Source organism: Mesoplodon mirus (assembly GCF_964341445.2).
Source record: "Mesoplodon mirus genome assembly, chromosome: 5".
NCBI lineage: Eukaryota > Metazoa > Chordata > Mammalia > Artiodactyla > Ziphiidae > Mesoplodon > Mesoplodon mirus.
Genome location: NC_138980.1, coordinates 4,006,460 through 4,030,922, shown reverse-complemented (window position 1 = coordinate 4,030,922; position 24,463 = coordinate 4,006,460). Strand labels below are relative to the sequence as shown.

Genomic DNA, 24,463 nt, shown 5'->3' with positions numbered 1-24,463 from the left:
AGGTATCTAGACTAGTCAAACTCACGGAAACAGAAAGTAGAATGGTGGTTGCCAGGGGCAGGGGAGGGGAGGTGGAGGGTGGATGAACTGTTGTTGAACGAGTTGCAGTTTTGCAAGATGAAAAAGTTCTGGAGATTGGTGCACAACAGTGTGAAATGTAAATATATTTAACACCACTGAAGTGTACACTTAAAAACAGGTAAGATGGTAAATTTTATGTTATGTGTATTTGACCACAATTAAAAAAAAAAACCTTAGAGTACTTTAGGAATATATGTATATATTTTCTGTATACAAAAAAGCCAAGATAGGGAATATATGAAATAAAAGGAGAAGACCTTCTCTGTTCCTCTTTTTTCCCTAGTACATACTCTCATTCCCATTTCCGGCTGAGAATCATACACTCAAACATACAGCTTTAAAATGTACGTAAATAGAATGAAACTATATGTATGGTCATGTAATCTGCCTTTTCCATAGTGTCCACCTCATTTTAGAGATTTTCTATGTCATTATACAGCCAGGGACCTCAGTCTTGCTAACCACCGCGTTGCATTTCACAGCGGGGATGTGCGTCATCTATCTAAGCGTTTTTCTCTGGATGGACAGTTACATCATTTCCATTTTTCCCTTCTACAGACAAAGCTGCAGTAAACATCCTTGTACATCCCTGTGGGCTTGTAAGAGTCTCCCTGTGGGTCAGAGGCCTACAAGTACTCTGCTGAAGGAATGTTTACTTGAAATGTTTCAAATATTGCCAACCTGTCCTCCAAAATGTCTGCACTAAGATCACCCCTTAGCACTGTATGAGGTTGCCTTTGTCTTCACACAGATTATCAATTTAAAAAATATTTCCTGCTGTGCTTTCAGAGGCCTCCAGAACACCACAGCCACGCCGCCCACTTTTTCCACTGACACAGTGGGGACCAGCTAGGTTGTGTTTCTGTTGTCTCTCCCTCTAGGAATACCCTCCCTTCCTCTCCCCTCACTTCCCCCCCCCACTTTGCCTTTCCAAATCCTTCCAGGTGGGCTGCAGCTCCCCACCCTCAGCAGTCCTCCTGGACGCCCCTGCCTCACCTTCTTCCCGGAGGCCTCCATGTAGTCAAGGCTTACCTAACTGCACGTTCCACTGCTTCTTCAACAGCTCCTGTTTCTTTACCTAGAGCTTCTCAGATTTTCCCACTAAAAGATCCCTAACAGCAGGAGAGAGTGAATGCAGAACCCAGAATGTCTGGGGAGGTCAACTGCAAGTGGCTATAGGGAGAGGAAAATTTCTTTCAAGTCCCTTGTTTATCTTAAAATTCTAGTTTTATTTATTTTTATTATTATTATTTTTTAAGGTGCGCGGGCCTCTCACTGTTGTGGCCTTTCCCGTTGCGGAGCACAGGCTCCGGACGCGCAGGCTCAGCGGCCATGGCTCACGGGCCCAGCCGCTCCGCGGCACGTGGGATCCTCCCGGACCGGGCACGAACCCATGTCCCGTGCAACGGCAGGCGGACTCTCAACCACTGCGCCACCAGGGAAGCCCTCTAGTTTTATATTAAAAGTGTTTTAATTCTTGTTTTACCCCATAAAACTGGCGCTCCAGGAGATGCCCCACATTTATCCCATAGTTTCGTGAAGTCCCTGGCACGTCTCTGTATATAGCCCAGGGAGAAAAATGCAGTCTGAATCTGATCTTCCTCACTAGTCCCAAAGCTCTCCAGAAAGGGACTCAGAGGTACACCTACCTGTCGGGTACCGGGAAGAAGTTCAGTAAATCCACTCCCTTGGTGTTTGGTGCACTTCCGTCTCTTTGACTTGAATCCTGGGGAGGCCAGGGAATTGCAAAGCAACTTGGTGCGTTCACACTCCCGTCGCTTAGGCGCGTTGGACGGCAGGTGGCGCCCGGGCCCGCCTCACCGCCAAGCTTGCCCCACTCCCAGCACCAGCTCGGGGGAAGGGGCCGTGGAGCGGTCTCGGTCACTGCGGTGTCTAAAGAACTGTTTCCCCGTCTCTGCACGTACAGAGGAAGGAAGCCCGGCTCTGGGCGGCAAGGAGAGGCCCCGGGGGGCTTCATTTCTGCTGCGCGCAGATGGAGACGCGGCAGCGGCGGCGGCGGCGGCGCCGGCCCCGGGCGCCCGCAGGAGAGCCCCGCGCACCTGGGTGTGCACTGCGCCCCCGCCCGGAATGGCGAAGGTAGCTTGCGGGAGTTGCAGAAAACACAGAAACCGAACGCCAAATGTTATGAGCCTGCAAGAGGCGGAAATGGAAACTTCCTGGTGTGACTGAAAAGGCATGAAAACAGCTGCTGTTTGCTTTCTGGAAACCGTCTCCCCGAGCTTGTTACAGCATCGCCCTTTTACCCCCTGGCCTAGCTTCTTCCTCGCTGGAGGCAGGGGTGGGGAGGCCAACAATCTGGGGCAGAAGGGTCAGACGAGAGGTTTCCTTTCTCCGAAGCCACCTGGGCTTAAGGCAGGTGGCAGACAAAAGTCAGTGACTAGGGGAGAGACGAATGGCTCTTCCAACTCAGTGTTTACCCAAGTGGGTCCCCGAAGACAGTAGACCCTCTAGGGGATCTGGAGGGGAGTAAAACCTGATCCTTTGCCTGACGGGGTGCATGTTAAAGTACAGTGCTTCTTAACATGTTGTCTACAGACCACCTTAGATCATTTGCTAAAAATGCAGTTTACGGAGCTTTACTAAATCAGATGGAGGCCAGAGGTGGTCGCGCTGAGTCTGTATTTCTAATAAGCCCCTGAGTAGCTCTTCTACCCTCTGAGTCCGAGAACCACAGCCCCAGCTCTGTGTACTAAAAGCTGGCAGCTCTGGGCTTCCCTGGTGGCGCAGTGGTTGAGAGTCCGCCTGCCGATGCAGGGAACACGGGTTCGTGCCCCGGTGCGGGAGGATCCTACATGCCGTGGAGTGGCTGGGCCCGTGAGCCATGGCCGCTGAGCCTGCGCGCCCGGAGTCTGTGCTCTGCAACGGGAGAGGCCACAACAGTGAGAGGCCCGCGTACCGCAAAAAAAATAAAAAATAAATAAAAGCTGGCAGCTCAGATACAAGAACCAGCCTCTGAGTGCCCATATCCTTCCAAACTGGGCTAGCTCTAGTCCCACCCGTCAGAGGGTGCAAATTTGGTCATACGAATAAGCATAATCAATATTTCTGCCTAGTAAACCTCCATCTATCAAGCCTCAGGCCCTCTTGAGTCTCCCCCAATATTTCTGGAGCCCCTGTGAGTTCCTTTTCTCCCCCCACCTCTGTAATAACTGCTTCCTGCAAGTTGCATGAAAGAGTAGCCACAAGTGTGACCAGTTGCAGCTCCTTCACCTGGTGCTTCCAGAGCTCACCCTCTCCTGTGGGGTTAAGTCCCCACCCGCCCAAAGCTGCAAACCCTCAAGGCCAGATGGAGGTGTCTTCCCTTTAGGTCTCACAGCACCCAAACCAAGCTTTGTTCCAAACAGAATGGTTCCGTTTCTAACTCAGGATCAGATTTTGTCATCAGGGCCCAGAGGTAGCGCTGCTTGGGCTCCCAGTGTCCCAAAGTTCTTTGAGGAAAGAGCTTCTTCAGTGATTAAAAGTGGTATACTGGTAAACTGCTTTCCAAAAAAGAAAAATCAAAGCCCTGATTTGTCATGCTTACCGATTTCTGTGGTATAAATATTCCCATCACTGCAGATTTTAAGCAAAGTTGGAAAGAGATGCTCATCATCAGTCTCACAGCTGGGAAAAGGCAGCACTGGCACAACACTCCCTGAGGGCTGGCCAGGGACCAGATACCAAAACGTCATTCATTCATTCAGCAACTATTTACTGAGTGCCTGCTATAGGCCAGTTGCTATTCTCTGATCTGGGGATCCAGAAGTAAATACAAGGGATCAAGCTTTTGCCCAGGTAGAGTTCACCTTCTAATGGAGGAGACAGCCCATAAATAAATAAGTAAACAAACAGGTCAGCTCTTGATAAGTGCTATAAAATAAGGAAAGCCAGGTAAGGAGCTACAGTGATGGGTGATCTATTTTAGAACGAGTGATCAGCAAAGGCCTCTCTGAGGTGGTGACATCTGAATTGAGTCCCAAAGGGGTGAAAACTGTAAATATCTGGAGTAGCACAGGCAGAGGGAACAGCAAGGGCAGAGACCCTAAGAAAGGCATATCCCTGGTGTGTTCATCAAGGGGGCCAGCGTGTTTCTAGAGCAGAGGGAGGGGAGAGTACAGCAGAGGAGGTGGGAGAAGAAATGGGGGAGCGGAGCATTGCACGCAGTGTGGATTTCTTGTAGTGGGAACTCATTGGAGTGTTTGAGCAGGGCGTGGTCTCATTTACTTTTCAAAGGGACCATTCTTGCAGCTGGGGAGGGTGGTAGAGATGGACAGTTTTCTAAGGGGGAAGCAGGGAGTTGAGTTGGGGGGCAACTGCTGGAGAAGGTGATGGTGGCGGTGGTGAGAAGTGGATGGATTCCAGATACATTTTGCAAAAGAGGCCATCAAACCTTTTGATGGTTGATGTGGGGTTTGAGATCCACAGGGAAGTCAAAGAGACTCTGGGATCTTTGGTTTGTGTAATCAGGTGAATGGTGATACAGTTACTGGGATTCGGCAGGAACCAAGAGGCCAGCTGGGAGCATGTGAAGTTTGAGCTGCCTATGAAAGGCCTGGGCTGGTGACATGACTTGGGAGTCATCACGGTGTGGATAGACTTTAACACCGCGGGAGTGGATAAAGTCACCAGGGAGGGAAGAGGAAGGTCCAAGGACTGGAGCAGTGGGGACCTTCAACACCGAGAGGATGGGAAGATGAGAAGGCGCTCTGCTGAGAAGGAGTCGTCAGCGAGCTTGGCAACTGTGCAAAAGAAGTGCTTAAAGGTACAGAGCAGCCTGATCAGTTGTGCTAAATGCTGCTGAGAGGTGCGGGAAGATGAGGACTGAGAAAAGGCTTGGCTTTGGCAGCATCGAGGCCCTTCGTGACAAGCATGGTTCTCAGGAAGTGGTGGGGATGAAAGCCTGTTTACAAAGGATGGGAGAGGAAACGGGGGAGAGCAAGTGAAGACATGGAGTGTAAACATGAAGGGGGGTTCTGTCAAGGGAAATAAAGAAGTAGGTTGGCAGCGGGAGGGAAGGCACTGCAGGTCGGCAGAGGGAGAGTGGTAGAGACCAGTGATGCTGGGAAAAAGACAGTATTGTCTCTCTGTCCCCTGATGCCCACCTACAAAATTGCCCTTGTAGACTCCTTTGATTTCCTGCATGTCAATTCATGCCCAGCAGATGCTGGGGAGGGCCCCTGGGCCACCGGCGCAGGAGGCACAGTCGGACTGTGGATTCCAGTTTCCATTCATCTGGCACTCCTGCCACATCCCCATCGCCGAGGCAGAGAGGCTGGCTGGCTCCGTCTGCTCACCACTGTATCCTAAGCACGCCTGGCTTGGAGGAGGCCTCAGCAATATGTGGCAAATGGTTGAAAGAACACCGGTCCCTCAGAGACCTTAGGGACAATGCTCAAGGACAACTGTGCTGGAATAGCTGGGGCTTGAACCTTGCAGTGGGGATGATCCAGTGCCTTCTGACATCTCCGTCTAGGTGATTTCAAGTGGGGGGCGGGTAAGGGGGAGAATCCTGCCCAGGTGTTTCCTTGGGTGCATCACAGCCAGGGGTGGCCAGCCTCTCGGGCTCTCTTGGGCAGCAGAGTGTTCCGGTTGGGAAGGGGAAGCTCTGCTGACTCTGCTGTATCAGGACAGCCAGCAGTCTCTGCCCTGGGAGCCCCTTCCTGTGAAACCCGCTGGCTTGTCCTGGGGTCACAGCTAGGGAGGGACGGAAGGGGGCTGCTTCAACCCTGACGCTGCAGCAGGTGCTTCCTCATCAATCCCTCCTTTGCGGACGCTCATAAGGGATGGTCTTGAGCTAGATTAGCTGTGTGGACTGGATTCCTCAGCCAGGTGTGGAGCCAGCAAGCTTCATCCTGACGTGTATCACACATGCGGAGCATCTACGTGGCTGGATTCACCCTTTGGATGGGGATAGACTGGACATTTGGGTCGTGAGTGACTGGGTGATATTTGTGATTTTCATTCACGTTTCTGCCCCACACCTTTCTGCCCTTTCCCTTTATTCAAGCAGACAGTAGGCTTTGTGCTTCATTCCTTCCAGCGAGGCATGGATGGCGGACGCAGGAGAAGCTTGCAAGGTTTCCCGGCTTTTGTTTTCTAAAAGCTCAAGACCAGAGACAGGGCAGAGTCAGAGGGAAGGAGGAGGGAGCTTGGAGAAGCGGAAGGTGAGAGGTGCTTCCTTCAACATACAAAGAAGGTTGTTCCAGGTAAGGGGTGTGTAGAGCAAAGTCAGAGGGGCTGCTCAGTTCGAATTCTGGCTTTGCTACCTGGAAACCACCTAATCTTGGACTAGTTACTTAAACTACTCTAAGCCTAAAAATGAGACAATAATAATGTCTACCCCATTGATGTTTTCTAACATTTTGGCTTTAGTACCAGGGTTCTTGGGGTACCTGTTAAGGACTGAAGTCTGTACTCCCCGCTGCTGCCCGCCCCCCTCCGCCAAGTTCATATATTGGAGTCCTAACCCCCACTACTTCAGAATGTGACTGTATGTGCAGATAGGGTCATTAAAGAGGTCAGCAATATAAAATGAGGTCATTAGAGGGGACCCTAATCCAATATGACTGGTGTCTGAGGACGTTTGGACACAGACAGGCACAGAGGAAAGACTGTGTGAGGACACAGGGAGAAGACAGCCATCTACAAGCCAAGGGGAGAGGCCGCAGAAGAAATCAACCCTGCTGACATCTTGATCTGACTTCTGGCTTCCAGAACAATGAGGAAAAAAATTTATACACACACCCAGGACTATTATTCAGCCTTGAAAGAGAAGGAAATCTGTTTGCAACCATATGGATGAACCTGGAGGTCATTATGCTAAGTGACATAAGCCAGACATAGAAGACAAATACTGTATGATCTCACTTACATATGGAATCCCAAAACATTGAACTTACAAAAACAAAGAGTAGAATGGTAGTTGTCAGGGGCTGGGAGGTGTGGGAAATGGGGAGATGTTGGTCAAAGGATACAAAGTTTCAGTTATGCAGGATGAATAAGTTCTGGAGGTCTGATGTACGCCATGGTGACTATAGTTAATAATACTGTATTGTACACTTGAAATTTGCTAAGAGAGTGTTCTTGCCACACACACAAAAAGGTAACATGTGAGGCGATATATGTTAATTAGCTTGATTGTGGTACGCATGCTTATATCAAAACATCATGTTGTACACCTTAAATATATACAATTTTAACTTGTCAATTATACCTCTATACAGCTGGGGGAAAAAAATCAAACCACAAATGACAAACCCTTCCTGGCCCTAGGAGTAATGGTTGTAAGTGTGGGTTCCAGAGTCATACTGTCTAAGTAGAAATCTTAGGTCTTCCCTTATTTACGAGTTATCTGTTGCCGTAAAGCAAAATTGGTGGTGCAAAACAGCAATAGTCCTTCATTATTATCTATCATGATGCTGGGTGTTAATTGAGCTCAGCTGGGTGGTTCTCACTCAAGGGTCACTTACATGTCTGGTGGTTGAGGTTGGCTGTTGGCTAGGACCTCAGCTGGCAGGTACATCTACTGTGGCCTCTTCATGTGGCCTGGGCTTCCTCATAAAATGACAGGTGGGTTCCAAGGGTAAGCATCCCAAGAGAGAAAGACATGGGGATTGAATTATGTTACATGACTTTGGAAGTCCCACGGGGTCACTTCTGCTGCATTCTATTCAAGGAGTGAATAATTAGACTTCACCTCTTAATAAGAAGAACCTGCAGAACTATTTTAAAACCACCACATCTTCCAAAGTCTACATCCTTAGCTTCTCCAAGCTTCAGTTTCCTCATCTATAAAGTAATGGTAAACACAGTCCCTTGTTCAGAGAAATGCTATGAGAATTAAATGAGGAAATGTGTGTGTAAACCCCCTAGCACAGTGCCCGGCACACAGCAATTGCTCAGAGATAGTATAGTGCTTATTCTAGGGATTATCTCATTACTGTCCACCCAAGCCTTTGAGGTAGGCATTTGATCTCCATTTTACAGAGGGTGGGGCAGAGATCCTAAGATGATATGTAACTTTCCCAACCCAAACATCTTCCCAATTCTCAATAAGGGTTCCCCTCTGGGAAGGACAAGTGACATTGGAAAACAGTTACAACTGAGTTTCTGAAGGCCAGGGATAAGCAGAAAGCCTCGCCTGGAACAGTGTTCCTCAAACTACGGTTCTTGCGCTGTGAAATTAAGTTAGTGAGCCACAATTGGCACTTTTAAAAAAGTGACATCTAATAATACAAAATGAGAAATATCAGAGTACATTTTGTAAGTAAGGATAAAGTTTTTGAAACTTTTGTTCCTTATATCTGTGTTCATTAGTGGTTTTCAACTGTGGGCAATTTTGTCTCCCAGGAGACATTTGGAGATGTCTGGAGACAATTTTAATTGTCACAACTGAAGGGGGCAGGAAATGCTACAGACATCAAGTGGGTAGAGGCCAGGAATGCTGCTAAATATCCTACAATTCTCAAGACAGCCCCCTCCCCACTCCCTAGTGATGAATTATCCAACTCAAAATTTCAACAGTGAGGAGACGGAGAAACCTTGATATCTGTATATCTATATCTACATGTACTGAGTTGCAATGTGCAGTGTTCCATCCTGTGGGTTGCAGTCAAAGAGTGTGAGAGCCCCTAGACTAGAAGACTCCTTGTGAGTCCAGCTTCTGAATCTAGTTCTGCCACCGAGATTTGCTCACCAGGCCCTGGTAGCATCTGCCCCTACTCAGATGATCTGAATGCACTATTCGTTTTCTCCTGGTTTTCTTTTATTGTCAGCTCTCCCCCAGATAGGACTTCTCTCAGAAGAGTTGGAGTGTGGACATAATGCAGCTTTAGAAGAGAACCCTCTAACACCTGTGAACCCTGGTTCAGACAAAAGCTTTTAACTTCCCTGTTGGCCCTAGGTTTTCCCTGTTTCTTCACAGCGAGGATACTGACCTAACCACTATTACTAGTTGAGCATTTCCTATAGGCCCAACACTTCTCAGTTCCAAGCATTGGCTTATTTATTTCTCATAGCAACTGTGTGAAGAAGATTCTATCATGGCAGTCTTACTAGTGTGGGAACTGAGGCTCAGGGAGGTTAAATCACTCCACTGGGACCACACAGCTGATGAATAGCAGAGCCAGGGTTTGAACTCAGCCCTAAAGGACCAGGGTGTACCGCCACTTTCCAAGCTATGTTTTGATTGGAATCTAGGCTTGAAACACATCTATCACACAGACAGATCCAGTAGGAGAGAACAAATTCTAGGTTGGGGCCAGGCAGTGTGGAGTCTTGTTCTGACTCTCCCCTTCATCAGCCATGTGACCTGGGAAAGGAACTTTTAGTGGTTCAGCTTCCTGGTCTGTCAGGTGGGGATTCCCGTACCTGCTCAGCCTGTCGTAGGAAAACTGTGCTCTGGCATCACTTTGGACATGCAACTGCTTGGGCCATACCTTTACACACCCACCCTGTCACCTCTCACATCTCTCACCTCTTTTAGACCCCTCCTCATCCAGGTTCTCATCTCTGACCTCTTAGAGCCTCCTGTATTCGTCAGCTCGGGCTGCCAAACAAACTCCACAGACTGGGTGGCAGACATTTCTTTCTCACAGTTCTTGGGGCTAGAAGTCCAAGATCAAGGTGCCAGCAGACCCTGTCCTTGGTGAGGACCCTGTTCCTGACTTGCAAGTGGCTGTCTCCTCACCGTGTCCTCCCATGGTGGAGAGAGGAAGCGCTGGCATCTCTCCCTCTTCTTATAAGGGCACCGATCCCATCATGGAGGCCCTACCCTCATGACCTCAGCTAAACTAATTACCTCCCAAAGGCCCCACCTCCTAACACCATCACATCGAAGGTTAGGGCTTCCACCTGCATCCTTTCTCCCTTGAATTCCCAAAGCCCTTTACTTACATGCCTCCAATGGCACTGATGATGTCTGTGTTCCTTCAGAATTCTTGTTTGGAGGGAATGTCCAATCTCCTCTTCCAGACTGAAATTTTCATGAGTGCAAAGGCTGCGTTTTATTTGCCTTTGTTTCTTTGCCTCCCAGATCAACAATCATTTGTAGACGAAATGAAAGAACAAATGGGGGCGTGACATACAGGTGTAAGTGGTTGCCGGATTTCAGGTGGTGTTTGGCAGAGACACAAACATGCTTTCAGCAGAAGCAGCTGGCACTATATGTGAGGGCAGTCACCAGCCCTTTAGCACTTTCCTCTGCTCCCGAGCAGTTCTGGAAGCTTCTTATATAGATGCTGCTTTTCTGAACGAGGCCATCAGCAAGGGCCAATGCTGTTTATCTTACTAATCACGATGACGTTGTCTCCAAAAATAGCTTGTCTATGAGGATTGTGCATTGAGGAGAGAACAAAAGTGGCATCATAGATCGGCAGAGCTTAGGGGTTGTCTTTGGCTCAATGCTTCTGATTGTCAGACGGTAGACAGAAGCCTAAAGAGGGTGGAGACTTAGGAGCTGGGCTATGACCAGATACCTGGCCTTCAGACTCCCATCTCCACCCAGCCGGTGTATGAAAGCACTAACAATCGAACCACAGTGGGTGTTGGGTAGGCAGGGCCCAGCTGACATTCTTCAGATGCCACTTCCTACAGGAAGCCTTCCCTGACCAGAACTGCCCCTTGCCGCAGCTCCCATCATCAAGTTAGAGGTAGGAGCCCCTGCCATGAGCTCCCCTAGCACTCTGTTCTACCTTGATAGCACTCCCACACTCACGGTGAGGTAACATACACTCGTTCATTCAAAAATATTCGAACACTTAACCATGTGGCAAGCACTACTTTAGATGCTGAGGATACATCGGTGAACAAAGCAGAAAAAAAATCCCCACCCTCATGGAACTTGTATTTCTAGTGTGCATGGGGAGACAAACAAAAAACATAAAAACAGATAAAATATAAAACATGCTAGGCAGCAATAAGTGCTATGGAGAAAATAAAAGTGGGAGAGGGCTATAGGAGGGGCTGGATGATGTGGGCAGTGAGGAGGTCAGTTTTAAATAGGACAGTCAGAGGAATCAGATGACCCCTGAGAGGTGACCCTTGAGCAAAGATGCGAAGGAGGTGAGGGAGAGGATGGGATCTAGGTAGAGGGGCCAGCAAGTGCAAAGGCCCCGAGGAGGGAGCCAGGCTCCCCAGTCTGAGGAACAGCAGAGGCCAGCGTGGCTGGAGCAGAGTGGGGAAGGAGAGGGCTGAGAGGTTAGAGCAGGAATGGGAGCAGATTGAACATCTGTCTCCTCCCCACTTCCCAACACCCACACTTCAGCGAACTAACTCATACACTGAGGCTCTGACTGTAGCCAAGCCAGCCAGGAGCAAGCCACTCATTGACTAAGGGAAAGGTTTTCCAGGGGAAGCCAAAGAAAAACATGGCCAATTCTTGGTTCTTAAGTTTCAGAAGGCAGGTCCAGGTGTAATGTGGGAAGACTGTGGAAGGATGCAATTTCTTCTACGTTGACCCAGCCATGCCTTTGTATCCTCTCACCCTTAGCCAGACTAAATAAAGATTCCATGGACTGGGGGTGGTAAGGTGAAGACCGTACTGAAGGAATCTGCTGAGAGGAGGTGGGGTAGCTAGAGGCTGCCATGTCTGTTTCCAGGGCTGGGTGGAAGTCAACCCCTAATTTGAGCTGAGGAGTGGTTGCTGTTCTAGTTTTTGGCATCGGGTGAGGACCTCTTGGTGACAGCATGCAGAAGGAGGCCTGTTCTTCATCCGGAGCACTGATGCTCAGTACTTTGCCTAGGTCCCATGCAGCCCGCTCCCAAGATCCCAGGGCACTGATCCATCACCTCCATGCCCCAAATGGAAGATGGAGCCTGACACTTGGGGTCTCACCAAGTGAGGGTGGTGGTAGACGCCCAACTCCTGTCACACACTCAAATTCCCTGGTGACCTGCCCACCTCTCATCCAGGCTGGGCTCCCTGAGGGCTAGCATGTCTCGTGTGTATATTTCTCTCTGGATTTGGCTACTTCTGTATATCAAGGGAGTAAAATCTGTTGAAAAGTTTATGGGTTCCATATGTCTGTTGGGAGATTTGGGGGGCATGAATTGTAGGTGACATTTGGGCTGTTATGCTTACTTTTCTTTGGTTTTCACCAGGTTCTTTTTTTTTTTGGCTGTGTTGGGTCTTCGTTGCTGCGCACGGGCTTTCTCCAGTTGCGGTTACTGGGGGCCGCTCTTCATTGCGGTGGCTTCTCTCGTCGCGGAGCAAGGGCTCTAGAGTGCAGGCTTCAGTCGTTGTGGCTCGCAGGCTCTAGAGCGCAGGCTCAGCAGTTGTGGCGCACTGGCTCAGTTGCTCCGTGGCATGTGGGATCCTCCTGGACCAGGGCTCGAACCCGTGTCCCCTGCATTGGCAGGTGGACTCCTAACCACTGCGCCACCAGGGAAGCCCTCAGCAGATTCTTAAAGGAGCTTCTGGTTTAAGAAAGTTGAGAACTGCGAGAAAGGAGGATATGTAAGGTGGCCCACAGGTAATAAAAACAATGCCCAGTTTGGGCCAAGCTCTGTCATATTTTGTCTCATCCCAACCTTGTGAGGTCACTGCTAACCACATCCCCTATTTCCACACAGGGCAATCAGCCTCAGGCCTAAGTAGCTAGTTCAGACAGTGGAGCTGGGCCTTGAACCCAGGTACATGCTCAGAGCAGCCCTGTGTCCCCTCCTCCCACTACTTCATCACGGGATGCACTATCCCTAAGACATCCAGACTTCTCTCACACACCTATGCTGGCTTTGTCACTCTAGAATGTTCTATAACATTATTTTATTAAATTTCACTTTTCCTTTTAGTTTGGGCTGATCATCACCTTGAGTAATATGTTTTTTCATGCTGTAAGACATAAAATTCTTTTACTCTGTCATAAACTTGTGTCTTTCTTCTTCAAGGTGGACCCTGAGTCCTAAAACCCTGATATCTCATGAATAGCACCAAATTTGTTTTCTTTGTCTTTTTACTCAGATTTTCTAAACTTCATATATCAAAGTAATGAATTAAATAACCAATACCTCTGCAAATAGCTACCTCTTATTGGATGTTCTCCAGGTGACTGGCATGGTGTCATTTTTACCCTCATGATCTCATTTGATCCTCCTAATGCCCCTATGAAGTAAGTACTATTATTATCCCTATTTTACATTTAAGGAAACTGAGGTTTAGAACCCATGGCAGGAGTGGGATTTGAGCCCAGAGCTGCAGGATTAACTACTACCCTTGCCAAGCCACTTCCTTCTTTACTTCGGCTGGTGTAAAGATGTATCCCTGTGTGTGCCTCAGGGGTGACAAACGACCCAGCAGTATTTGGGTAGTTAGAGATGATAAAGTAGGCTGCTTTGTGGCCAATTGTGAGGTCAGAGCAGAGAGGACCTGTTCACCCCAAGGTGAACTCCTGATGAACTCGTGGCCTTCCTTGGGGTAGACAGACCACAGTGAGGCAGCCTGGAGAGGTCAGCATAATGCAGGCCCTGGCTGGGGGCACATATGGAACCTAGCACTCTCCAGGGATGTGAGCCACTGCTTGGCCAACCTTCCTTCTGGAAAGAGGTAGGAGGCTGCCACTGCTTCTTTGTGCTGCCTGGGTGGCCTCCAAGAACCAGTAAAGTGTGAGGTCATTGTAACTGAGCAGCTCAGGAAATACCTTTGGTGACTGTGGCTTCAGATATCTGAAGTCCAAATTATAACTTGCATTTGCCCAGTGATTCACAGTTCAGTATTTATACCACAGTGATCTCATCGAATCCTTTGTGCTTCCTGCTAGGCTGTGAAGATCATGTCCATTTGATAGATGGAGAAACAGATGAGAAGAGGCAGGTAAATTGCCCAAGGTCACCCAGAGCCAAGACTTGAACCCAGGTCCTACTGACTCCAGGTCCCATTCACCAGTGATTTTCAAACTTCACGCTGTGGAGCCCTCAGGTGCTTGAGGCAGGCAAGGGGAAAGGGCTCAAGATGTGGAGGAGGAGGCCAAGGGGGCGAGGCTCTGTGCCCTTTTCCTCACTTCACTGCAGACCGCACTTGTGTCAGGATTCTGTGTCAGACTTGTTTGAAAGACTTGTGTTGCTAAGCAAATGTTTCCAGAGGACTACCCCAAACTGTTCCTTCTTCTCTGGGAATTGGGTGCAGGCTCTTCCTTCCCTAGGACACCCTTTTCTCTATAGCAGCAAGAAGAAACCTACTCTCTGTTGGAGGATATACTCAACCCCAAGATGGCAGCACAAGGGAGGAGAAAATGTACTGCACAGGGATATAGCAGATCCAGGTCTTAGTCCTAGGTTAGTGTGACTTGGCAAGTTATTTACCTCAGTCTCTCCATCTGTAAAGATGAGGGGATTGGCCTAGATAAGTCTGAACATCGTTTTTTCAAACAACTAGTGAATCTGGGATATCATGTTTAGTTCATAGGATCTTAAACAGAGGTGAGTCACTTGAAATTGTATGAAAATGTAATTTTTTTGTATGTGCATTTTTTTTTCCTGGCAGGTATATCTATAGCTTTCATTAGAGTCTCAAAGGGGTCTGTGATACGGAACATCTAGCTTCTCTGGATTTTTTCTTTATTTTTCTTTTTTGGGCAGATATGCTGGGAAATCTTATTTCTCCTTGGGGAGGGGGCTCAAGTTGTAAGAATGGTGTGAGAAAGCTATTTGCAGAAAGGAAATAAGTGTAACATACAAAGATAAGCAGAGCTAAAAGATGGGAGCTATATGAATGATAAGAGCCAGTGAGCAAGCTAACAATACTGTTTAAGCCCCTGGATCCAGCCATGCCTGATACTCCTACACTTTTCAGCTAAATGAATGACTGCCCCTCCCCCATTAAGGGATTTTCTATTTCAATCGCCCATAGAATAAATGACTGATGTGCTAATATTACTGGGAGAAGCTCTCACCATTTGAAAAATTAAGGAATCTCAACTTAGAAAAAGCAAAGCAGGAAGAGAAAGGGACTGGGGTGGGGGTTTTCCTCTTAGGCTCTTTTTTTTTAATTTCAGGGAAGAAAAGTGCTCCCTGTTTTGTTCCCTATCCTTTATTCTTTTAGCAAACTAGTGGCTTTTAGAGGCAGAAAAGACCTTAGAATCAATATTTTTTTTTTTTTTGGTACGCGAGCCTCTCACTGCTGTGGCCTCTCCCGTTGCGGAGCACAGGCTCCGGACGCGCAGGCTCAGCGGCCACGGCTCACGGGCCCAGCCGCTCTGCGGCACGTGGGATCCTCCCAGACCGGGGCACGAACCCGTGTTCCCTGCATCGGCAGGCGGACTCCCAACCACTGCGCCACCAGGGAAGCCCCTTAGAATCAATCTTGTCATTACATAGATGGGAAACCAAGATCCAGAAGAGATGTGACCTTCTCAAGGTCATAGAGTAAATTGGTAGCAGCACTGAGACTAGAACGGAAGTTACCTTCTTCAAGGTATGCTCCTCCTCTCTGCATGACTTTCCTCAGTGCTCTTTTCCCAGGCAGGCTTGCCAGTTAGCCGAGCTTAGGAGGGTTCCTGTGCCCATGTGTTGCATTGACATATGGATCCTTATCTTGTCCAGAAAATTCTGCAGTCTGGCTCTCTTTTTCAGGTTCCATGGGCACAGGCAAATAATGCAGTGTTTGGTCAGAAGATGCTGGAGGAGGTAAGGGACCAGTCCCCTCACAGGTGACAGGCCCACCTAGGGTGCTGGCCTGGTAGCTCCAGCTAGGATCGGGGTCCTGGAGATCAGGGCCAGGCCAGACATTGCCCAATGTTGCCCACAGCAGGAAGATTTGGATATGGGAACGGTCAAAAGCAGGCAGGCAGGATTTATGGGACAAGTCCAGGGCGTCACTTTCGGCCACAGGGTCAGATTTGTTTAGCCCTGAAGGGCAGGAATGGCAAAGGCAGAAACGGGGTCAAGGGGGGCCGGCGGGAGAGACAGGGGCACACCTTAATGTGAACGAAAAGGCAACTCAAGATCTGCCTGCCGCCCCGTTCACAAACTACTCAAAGCCGCACAGGAGAAATGACCTTTAATGTCCGACTTTGCTTCCAACCCCGCCAAAGTGCCACCGTTCAGTGAAGTACAGGAGGGGCTTGCGAGGTACGAAGTCACGAGACAAACAACACCCTGGCTGCCTCCTGGGCACCCACTCGCTCTGCCCCCGCGCGGGCGGCCCCACACACGCACACACGCAGACCACACGTACACCGCACAGACACACGCACGTGCACCCACGGTTAAATACATGTACAGAGGGACTCATTTAGATATATACACAGAGAGAGAGACGGAAATCCCGGCTGGCGTCGGGTCCCCCAGGCTCTCAGCATGCTCGGCCCAGCTCTCCGCGCTGTACCTGGCACCCATGCCCCTGCCAGAAAAGCAGCTGCCCCTCTCCCCGCCCCCCTCCCCCCGCTTCCCCGTGGGGCCCGTGTCTACCGGGCGCCGACACTCCCCTCCCTCCCTCCGCCCGCCCGCCCCCCACGATGATTGGCTCCCCAGGGAAAGGAAGCGGTGCGCGGGGGCCCTAAAACTGCCCGGGCGCCAGCGGCATGTTGCTTTTGAAGCCGGGCTGCCCGTTGGCCACGTCGGCTGCGGCCTCGCGGCCCCCGTGGCTGGCGTCTCCGTCGGTCCCGGGGCTCTCGGGCTCCGCCAGCAGCTTGAAGGTGAAGAGCGGGCTTGAGTCGTGGCGGCCGCGGCGGCCCGGGGGCTCGGGCGCGGGCAGGCTCAGGAGGGCGCCGGGCGCCTTCCACTCCGGGAAGGCGCACAGCTCGACGGGCGGCGGTGCGCCGCGGCCCAGATAGCCGGGGCTCGGCGAGGCCGAGGGCAGAGTCCGCTGGCTGCCGCTCAGGCAGCTGCCGCTGTCATCCAGCGAGTCCTTGCGCGACTGCGAGCGCTCCAGCGAGCCGCCGCGCGTCCACGGCCGGTAGGTGTAGGCGCAGCCGCCCAAGAGGCGGCGACGGCGGCGGCGGCGGCGGCCGCGGCACTGGCACCCGAGGATGCGCACGAAGGCGCGCTTGAACTCCTTGCTGGAGCACGGGTAGATGATGGGGTTGAGGCAGCTGTTGAAGTAGCCCAGCCAGAACACCACCTTGAACACGGCGTCGGGGGGCTTCAGGGTGGAGAACAGGGAGCCTGCAGGGGGAAGGGGTGGGGTGGGCATGGGCAGAAAGACAGACAGCGGTTGGTGAGTAGTCAGACCCCTCTCTTCGATGGGATCGGCCCAAACACTGTCAGCCTGTGGCATTCCTGCCTCCAGGCCTTTGCCCAGGCCAGTTCCTCTACCTGGAATGCGGCCCTTTACATCTCAAAATAAATGACTCCTACATTCTTTTTTCAGGCCAATCTCCATCACTTAACCTTCGCCCATAAAATCCTTTCTGATCTAGCTAAAACAGCATTCAAACTCCCGTATCTCTAGATTTCCTAGGGCAGTGCTTACCACTTTCTACTCAAATGATAATAATAATCACCCACAATTGTACAGCTCTTGGGTCTGAGGCACTGTGTTGGCGCTTTACCTGTATTATTTTATCCTTCACAAAATGCCATGAAGTATTTCCATGGCAAATATGAGATGTATTAAAGACCTAAAGGTGAAAGGTAAACCTTTATAAGGTAAAAGAAGACACGGTAAAGGATGATCTTTTTGATGGAGGGGTGAAGAAAAACAACTTAACACTTCAAAAAGATAAACTATGGGGCAAGAATGGGGGAAGATTATTTACAATGTCTAAGACAGTCAAGGGGTTGATATTTAGAATATATAAGGACTCCTGAAAGTCAACAAGAAGAAGACAGCATTCCTAGTAGATAGTGGGCAAAGAAAAGGAACAGGCAATTTACAAAATAGGAAACCCGAGGTCTAATGAGCAGATGCCAAGATGCTCAAAATATTAGGCAGTCAAATAAAGTGAAAACCACAGAGTGAGCGAACATCTGTCAGGCTGGCAAAAATTAGAAAACTCGATAGTGCCAAGTGCAGACAAGGGTGTGGAGACATGGGAAGTCTACTGCTGGTGGGGGCAGAGGCTGTGAAGACCTTCTGATCCCATTAGGTATACAGATACCTCCTGACCCAGCAATTCTGTTCCAGGGAAGAGCTCTCAAAGAATTTTCACACAGGTCCATCGGGGCCCATGTATGACTATGCTCAGGGTGGTGTTTATGGTGACAGAGAGTTGGAAAACACCTGGGTGCCCCTCACTGGGAATTATGGAAAGGTAGAGTGGAGTACATGCATAGCACAGCAATTATGCAGTACTTAGAAGTCCTGGATGACATGTCCAAAAAGCAATATGGAAAGATCTTAAATACATTGTTCTCCGTGAAAAAAGTAGGAAACAATGAGATTTATAACATAATATCTTTTGTTATAAGATACAACCAACCACACACATTTTCAAGTTAAAAAATATTATACATATCAAATACAAAATGGGTGCCTACGGGTGAGGCAGAGGGAAAGGGGAATAAGGGATGGGAGTAAAAGGAAATAAATCAATAAAGTGAGAGGCCTGGCTTAGATCGATGACAATGAGGTGCTGTGAATTGGGAAACATGATTAACTCATCTCTGTGAATTTGAGGTCCCAAAGCATTTAATGGCAATATTAAGTTAAAAACAATTCCATTTTAAATGCAAGGCAGTTGAGACTTGGAGAGGTTAAATGACTTGCCCCAGGCCACGCAGCATGTTTGTAATATAGCTGGGGTTTAAACTCAATTCTGTTTGAATATGAAACGTGTTTTCTTTGTTTTTAATGCTATTAATCATACCCTTTGTGGAAAAATGAGAAACTATTAAAAAGCAAAAAGAAAAGAAAAAATATTTTAAAAGCACACATACCCATAATGCAGAGACATCACATTTTGGTACATAACCTTTCAGATTTTTTTCCTGTTGTATATTCGTATGTAAATGCTTTAAAAAATGCAAATATACTTTACAGAACATTTCGTAACTTCAAACCATGTCCCTAAGCCAGCCACTCCACCTGCAGTAGAGTGACTTTTGTATTCCTGTCTTATCTCCTCTGTTACACTGTGAGCTTCCTGAGGGCCTGGTCTTTGGGATCACCTCTGAATCCATTTGTTGAAGGAAGAGCATCTGAATGGGAGAAATCTTAGCAAATCACGAAGTCCAACCTCCTCGCTTGGCAGATGGAGACACCGAGACCCAGAAAGTGGCTGAAGTCCCCACAGTTGTGGCATAGATGCCACAAGAATCCCTATTTTGGATTGCACTTGAGTTTCCCCCCTGTAGCACTTGCCCTTCTTGATTATTTGAGCTTTGGCTTATTGTTACAGGGAGCCTCCAACTTCTCTGCTTGGCAATACAGGGGTGGTGGCTGGGGGGAGATGGCCAGAGTTCCTGGTGCAGGGTTAAACCAGAGAGGGGTTAACTTGGAAAGAAGGTTATCCATACTCCGGGTAAGTGCTAACTATACATACAAGTATGCTGACTCTTCTCAACTGTGGGTTAGCTCTAGGTGGGGGCCAATGAGGGCGCCACCTCGTGGTCTGATTTGTGACAAGGCTTGCACCATTAGGTTTTTGTCCCACTGTCCCAGATTATCCTTTGGAATAAAACACTGGACAGAAGGCCCCAGTGGAAATGCAAATATGACGTGTGAACACCTAGTACCCATGATGGGGTGAGTTGTTTCTGCCCAGGGGGATGGTCTTGTTTCTGTCACTGACTCTAAAGGGCATAGTTAAACTGGTCTTGACAAAAATGGGAAACTGGAGAATAAATTTGGGGAAGTGGAGAGAGGGAGGTAACACTTGGAAACCTTGTGAATTACCCTGGACGGTAAATGCTGGTGAGCGTGGGCACAGGTAGGCACAGCACCCATGAGGACATGTTAAGGCCTGGGATAGAGGCTGGGGAGGCACAGACAGCTGTGGCAAAGGTGGGCAGGATCCAGAGCAGGAAAGCATACTTGCTGAAGACAAACTTGTAACTCTGCTTGCCAATCCTGTTGAAGATGTTAGTAAAATGGTCAGCAAATGGCTTACAGGAGGTGTATCCTGAGGGACCAGCTTTTAAAGGATACACAAATAACAATGGTGCTAATAGCTAATATCAGAACCGTCAGTCACGTTGTGTGTGCTCTTGTACACATCTTACACTAAATCCTTTACACCATTTGCCCATTCAATGATCACAGTAATCCCTAGATGAAGGGACTATAGTTGGTCCCATTTTTTTTAAAAATATTGACATATGTTGTGAATTTAAAATTTTATTTATTTATTTATTTATGGCTGTGTTGGGTCTTCGTTTCTGTGCGAGGGTTTTCTCTAGTTGCAGCGAGTGGGGGCCACTCTTCGTCGCGGTGCGCGGGCCTCTCACTGTCGCGGCCTCTCTTGTTGCGGAGCACAGGCTCCAGACGCGCAGGCTGAGTAATTGTGGCTCACGGGCCCAGTTGCTCCGCGGCATGTGGGATCTTCCCAGACCAGGGTTCGAACCCGTGTCCCCTGCATTGGCAGGCAGATTCTCAACCACTGCGCCACCAGGGAAGCCCCCAGTTGGTCCTATTTTATGGATCAGGACACCAGCATATAAGAGTCGTAGGTTTTCACATTTTTATACATTCATTCATTCATTTGACAAATACGGAGCTCTACTAAGTGCCAGGCATGAGGCCAACCTGTGGGGATACAGACAAACAGGGGTGTGGTCTCTGCCCTGTGGCAGTCCACAGGCTTGTGGGAAGGCTGATGCATTCACAGTCCATTGCCACAGAACACACATGGCTTTATGATAGGGGCATAAATATCATTCTGTACCCCTGTGCCACGTGGCATTTCTTTCTAGGTTCCTCTTCACCTCCATCACAACGGAAGCACCTTGTCAGGGATAAAGACAGTCTGGATCTTTCTCTTTATTTTCTTACAAAGCACTCTCCAAGGACCATGGGGCTGAGATGTGCTCAGCCAAAGGGAACGGGGTGATGCTGACTTTTCTTATGGCATTTACTTACAGCCACAATTTGAGTTTGGGCTCCCTGAGTTACTTGTTCCTCTGAGAAGAAGGTCATTCTTTGCCTTCAGCCGCTTTAGGCAACGTGGCCTGGTGACTTGAGCTCAGAGTTTGGGATCACAGAGGCCTGGTTTTGCATCCTTTTGGTGTATTGGCTGTTTGACTTTTGAAAAGTTAATTGGCTCTTTCAGGCTAAATTTTCTTATCCATAAATTGGGGATGACATCTGCTTCATAGGGTTATTCTGAATACATGAAAAAATCCATGTAAACATACTTGACACAGGGTCTGGCACCTTGAAAATTCATAAATGGTGGCCATTTTCCAAATATACTTTATATCCTGGCCCATTCACTGCCCTCTTCCAGGAACTCTGCTCTGATTAACGCTACCCGACTCAGACTGAATTCTTCATTCTGTACCCCACAGAACATATACAATCAGATCTTATTCTGTTATTTTATTGTTTGTCTGTGAATTAAGCCATCCCAGGGCTGGCTGAGTCCTTGTTTACCACCCAGACTCTAAATTCCTTCTGGGCAGAAACCATATTTTTATTTCTTTTCTTTTCCTTTCCAGATTTGTATATTTTTATTACAAAAGTGACACAATGGAGAATGAATAGGGGGAGCACAGGGAATTTTTAGGGGAGTGAAACTACTCAGTATGACGCTATATTGGTGGATATGTGTCATTATACCTTTGTCAAAGCCCATAAGATGTACAATACCAAGAGTGATCCCTAATGTAAACTGTGGACTTTGGGTGATTATATGTCAATATGGGTTCATCACAGTACCTTCCTGTCAATTTGAATGTGAACCTAAAACTGCTCTAAAAAATAAAGTCTATTAAAAAAAAACCTCACTGACCCTTAAAAAACTAAAAATAGAGTTACCTTATGATCCAGCAGTCCCACTCCTGGGCATATACCCGGAAAAGATGAAAACTATAATTCAAAAAGATACATGCACTCCAATGTTCATAGCGGCACTATTTATAATAGCCAAGACATGGAAGCAACTAAGTGTCCATCAACAGATGAATGGATAAAGAAAATGTGGTGTGTGTGTGTATACACACACACACACACACAGAGGAATATTACTCAGCCATAAAAGAGAAAGAAATAATGCCATTTGCAGCAACATGGATGGACCTAGAGATCATCATACTAAGTAAGTCAGAAAGAGAAAGACAAATACCATGTGGTATCACTTATATGTGGAATCTAAAATGTGGCACAAATGAACTTATTTACAAAACAAAACAGACTCACAGACATAGAAAACAAACTTATGGTTAACAAAGGGGAAGTGGGGGAGGGATAAATTGGGAGTAGGGGATTAACAGATGCATACCACCATATATAAAATAGATAAACAATAAGGATTTACTATATAGCACAGGAAAGTATATTCAATATCTTGTAATAAACTATAATGGAATCGAATTAAAAAAAGAATATGTATATATATATATATCCGAATCACTTTGTTGTACACCTGAAACTAACACAATATTGTAAATCAAATACACTTCAACTAAAAAACCCCTCACTTACAAAAGTGACACCTGCTAAATTAAAAAATTACACATTACAAAAAAATCTATATAATACAGAGTGAAAATTCTTTCTTCATTCAAGTAGACAGGACCAGAGTTAACAGTTTTGTTTTTATCCTTTCAGACGGATTTTTTTTTAATGGGGTCATACACATACCTTTCCCCAAATTTCTTTCTTCACTTAGAATACATAAAAGCTACTTCCCCATGTCAGAGCATTACATCCTGCCCTCTGGATATAAAGTAGTTCACTAAACTCTTTCCTGATGATAGTCAAGTAGGTGATTTCCAATTTTTGGCTATTACAAACTGCAGTAATGACAAGCCTCATGCATTTCGCTTTTTGCACGTTTGAGTGTTTCTGCAGGCTAACCTCCTTCACGAGCAATCGCTGGGTCAATTCCACATTTAAGTCCTGACAGCTAGCCAAATTGCCTTCTGAACTGGTCGTACCAATTTACCCTCCTCCCATCGACTGTGTATGAATGTGATATTTTCCCTACACCTCCACAACTCTGGGTGTGGTCAGTTCTTAATCCTCATGTGTTTGGAAGCTGAATGATGACCTCACCTACCCTCTTGTTCCATTTGCATTCTACTTTGCTTCCTCCTCCTGTAGACCCCAGCATGACTCTCGCACCCTGAGCAAGCCCTCAGTGACTTCTGACAAGGACTGCCCTTTTCTCGTTAGATTCCGATTCCTGGGATAGAATCCTGGTTCTCTCACCAGACACATGACCTTGGGCAAGTTTCATACTATACCTAAGCTTCAGTTTCCCCATCAGTAAAATGGAGCTAATAAGAATACCACCTTCCCTAGGTTGTTGTGAGGATTAAACATGGTAAAACATGTAAAGTTCTTACTAGCTTGTTGGGTACTAGGTTCCTGCCACCTAAATCAACTCTGCATTAATGCTTATTAACCAAATAATAATTATTCCTGTAAACCACTCATTGGGCTGGAAATCTAATTACAGGAAACCTGTTTGATAACTTGATGTGTCATTTTGGGTAAGTTGCTTTCCCTTTCCGGGCCTCAGTTTCCCTCCTTTAAAAACGTATTTATTTATTTTACTGAACTAGAGTTGATGGACAATATTACGTTAGTTTCAGGTGCACTACATAATAATTTGACATGGTTTCCCTGTTTTAGTTGAGTGGTTTGATCTGAGTCTTGTCCAGCCTTAACATTCAGAGTCTCCACGAGGCCAGAGCTAGAAGCCCTGCCCATCTCCAGACCCACCACAGAGGGGCAGTGCGGGTCAGGGACTGGACTGCCAGCTGCCTTGGATTCCACACATATGTTGGACCCTTCCCTCCTCCCTCACTTGCCAGCAGCAGAGCAGCCATGTGGATTAGTGGCCCTGTCTGCTACGCCAGCCTGCCCTGGGGGGAGCCAAGAAGCCCTGGTTAATTAGGGAAGGTGCTGAGGCCCTTGGGGCATGCAAGCGGATTGGTGATAGGGATCTTTTTCTCTGGGCACCCAAACAGTCCTGTGGGGGCCAATGAAGCTGCCAGGAGAGGAAGCAAGTATCAATGGGAAATGTGGGTTCCTGGAAGCCTGCTCTCTCTGCTGGAAGTCAGGGCTATGCCTGCTCTTTGCCAGGGCCACTAACTCGCAGTGCATGTCCCTGAGCCTGGCTCCACTTCTCTTGCTCATGAAATGGTCCCACGCTCCTTGCCCTGTGTCTTAGCATCATGGCTTGGCAGGACTCCGAAACCTTCTTCCTTAACAGAAGGTCAGTCAGGGTGAGTAACTTGCTCAAGGTCACTCAGCTGGTGAATGGGAGAACGACAGCCAGAACCTGTTCAAATGTCCTTCAATAGATCCAACAGAGATTTATCGAGACAGTGGAGTCCAGTGGTT

At 48.0% G+C, this 24,463-nt stretch overlaps 1 protein-coding gene across 1 annotated transcript in view; it reads right to left on the bottom strand.

Moving 5' to 3' along the window:
- Window positions 1–16,570: 16,570 nt before the first annotated feature.
- The window catches only part of ADRA1B (adrenoceptor alpha 1B), a gene marked incomplete at its 3' end in the record, with an annotated part of 58,255 nt that continues 50,362 nt past the window's right edge, over window positions 16,571–24,463 (bottom strand). The window contains exon 2 of the mRNA XM_082622916.1: window positions 16,571–17,178. Coding sequence (XP_082479042.1) covers window positions 16,571–17,178 — 608 coding nt within the window. The remainder of the gene's footprint in view (window positions 17,179–24,463) is intronic.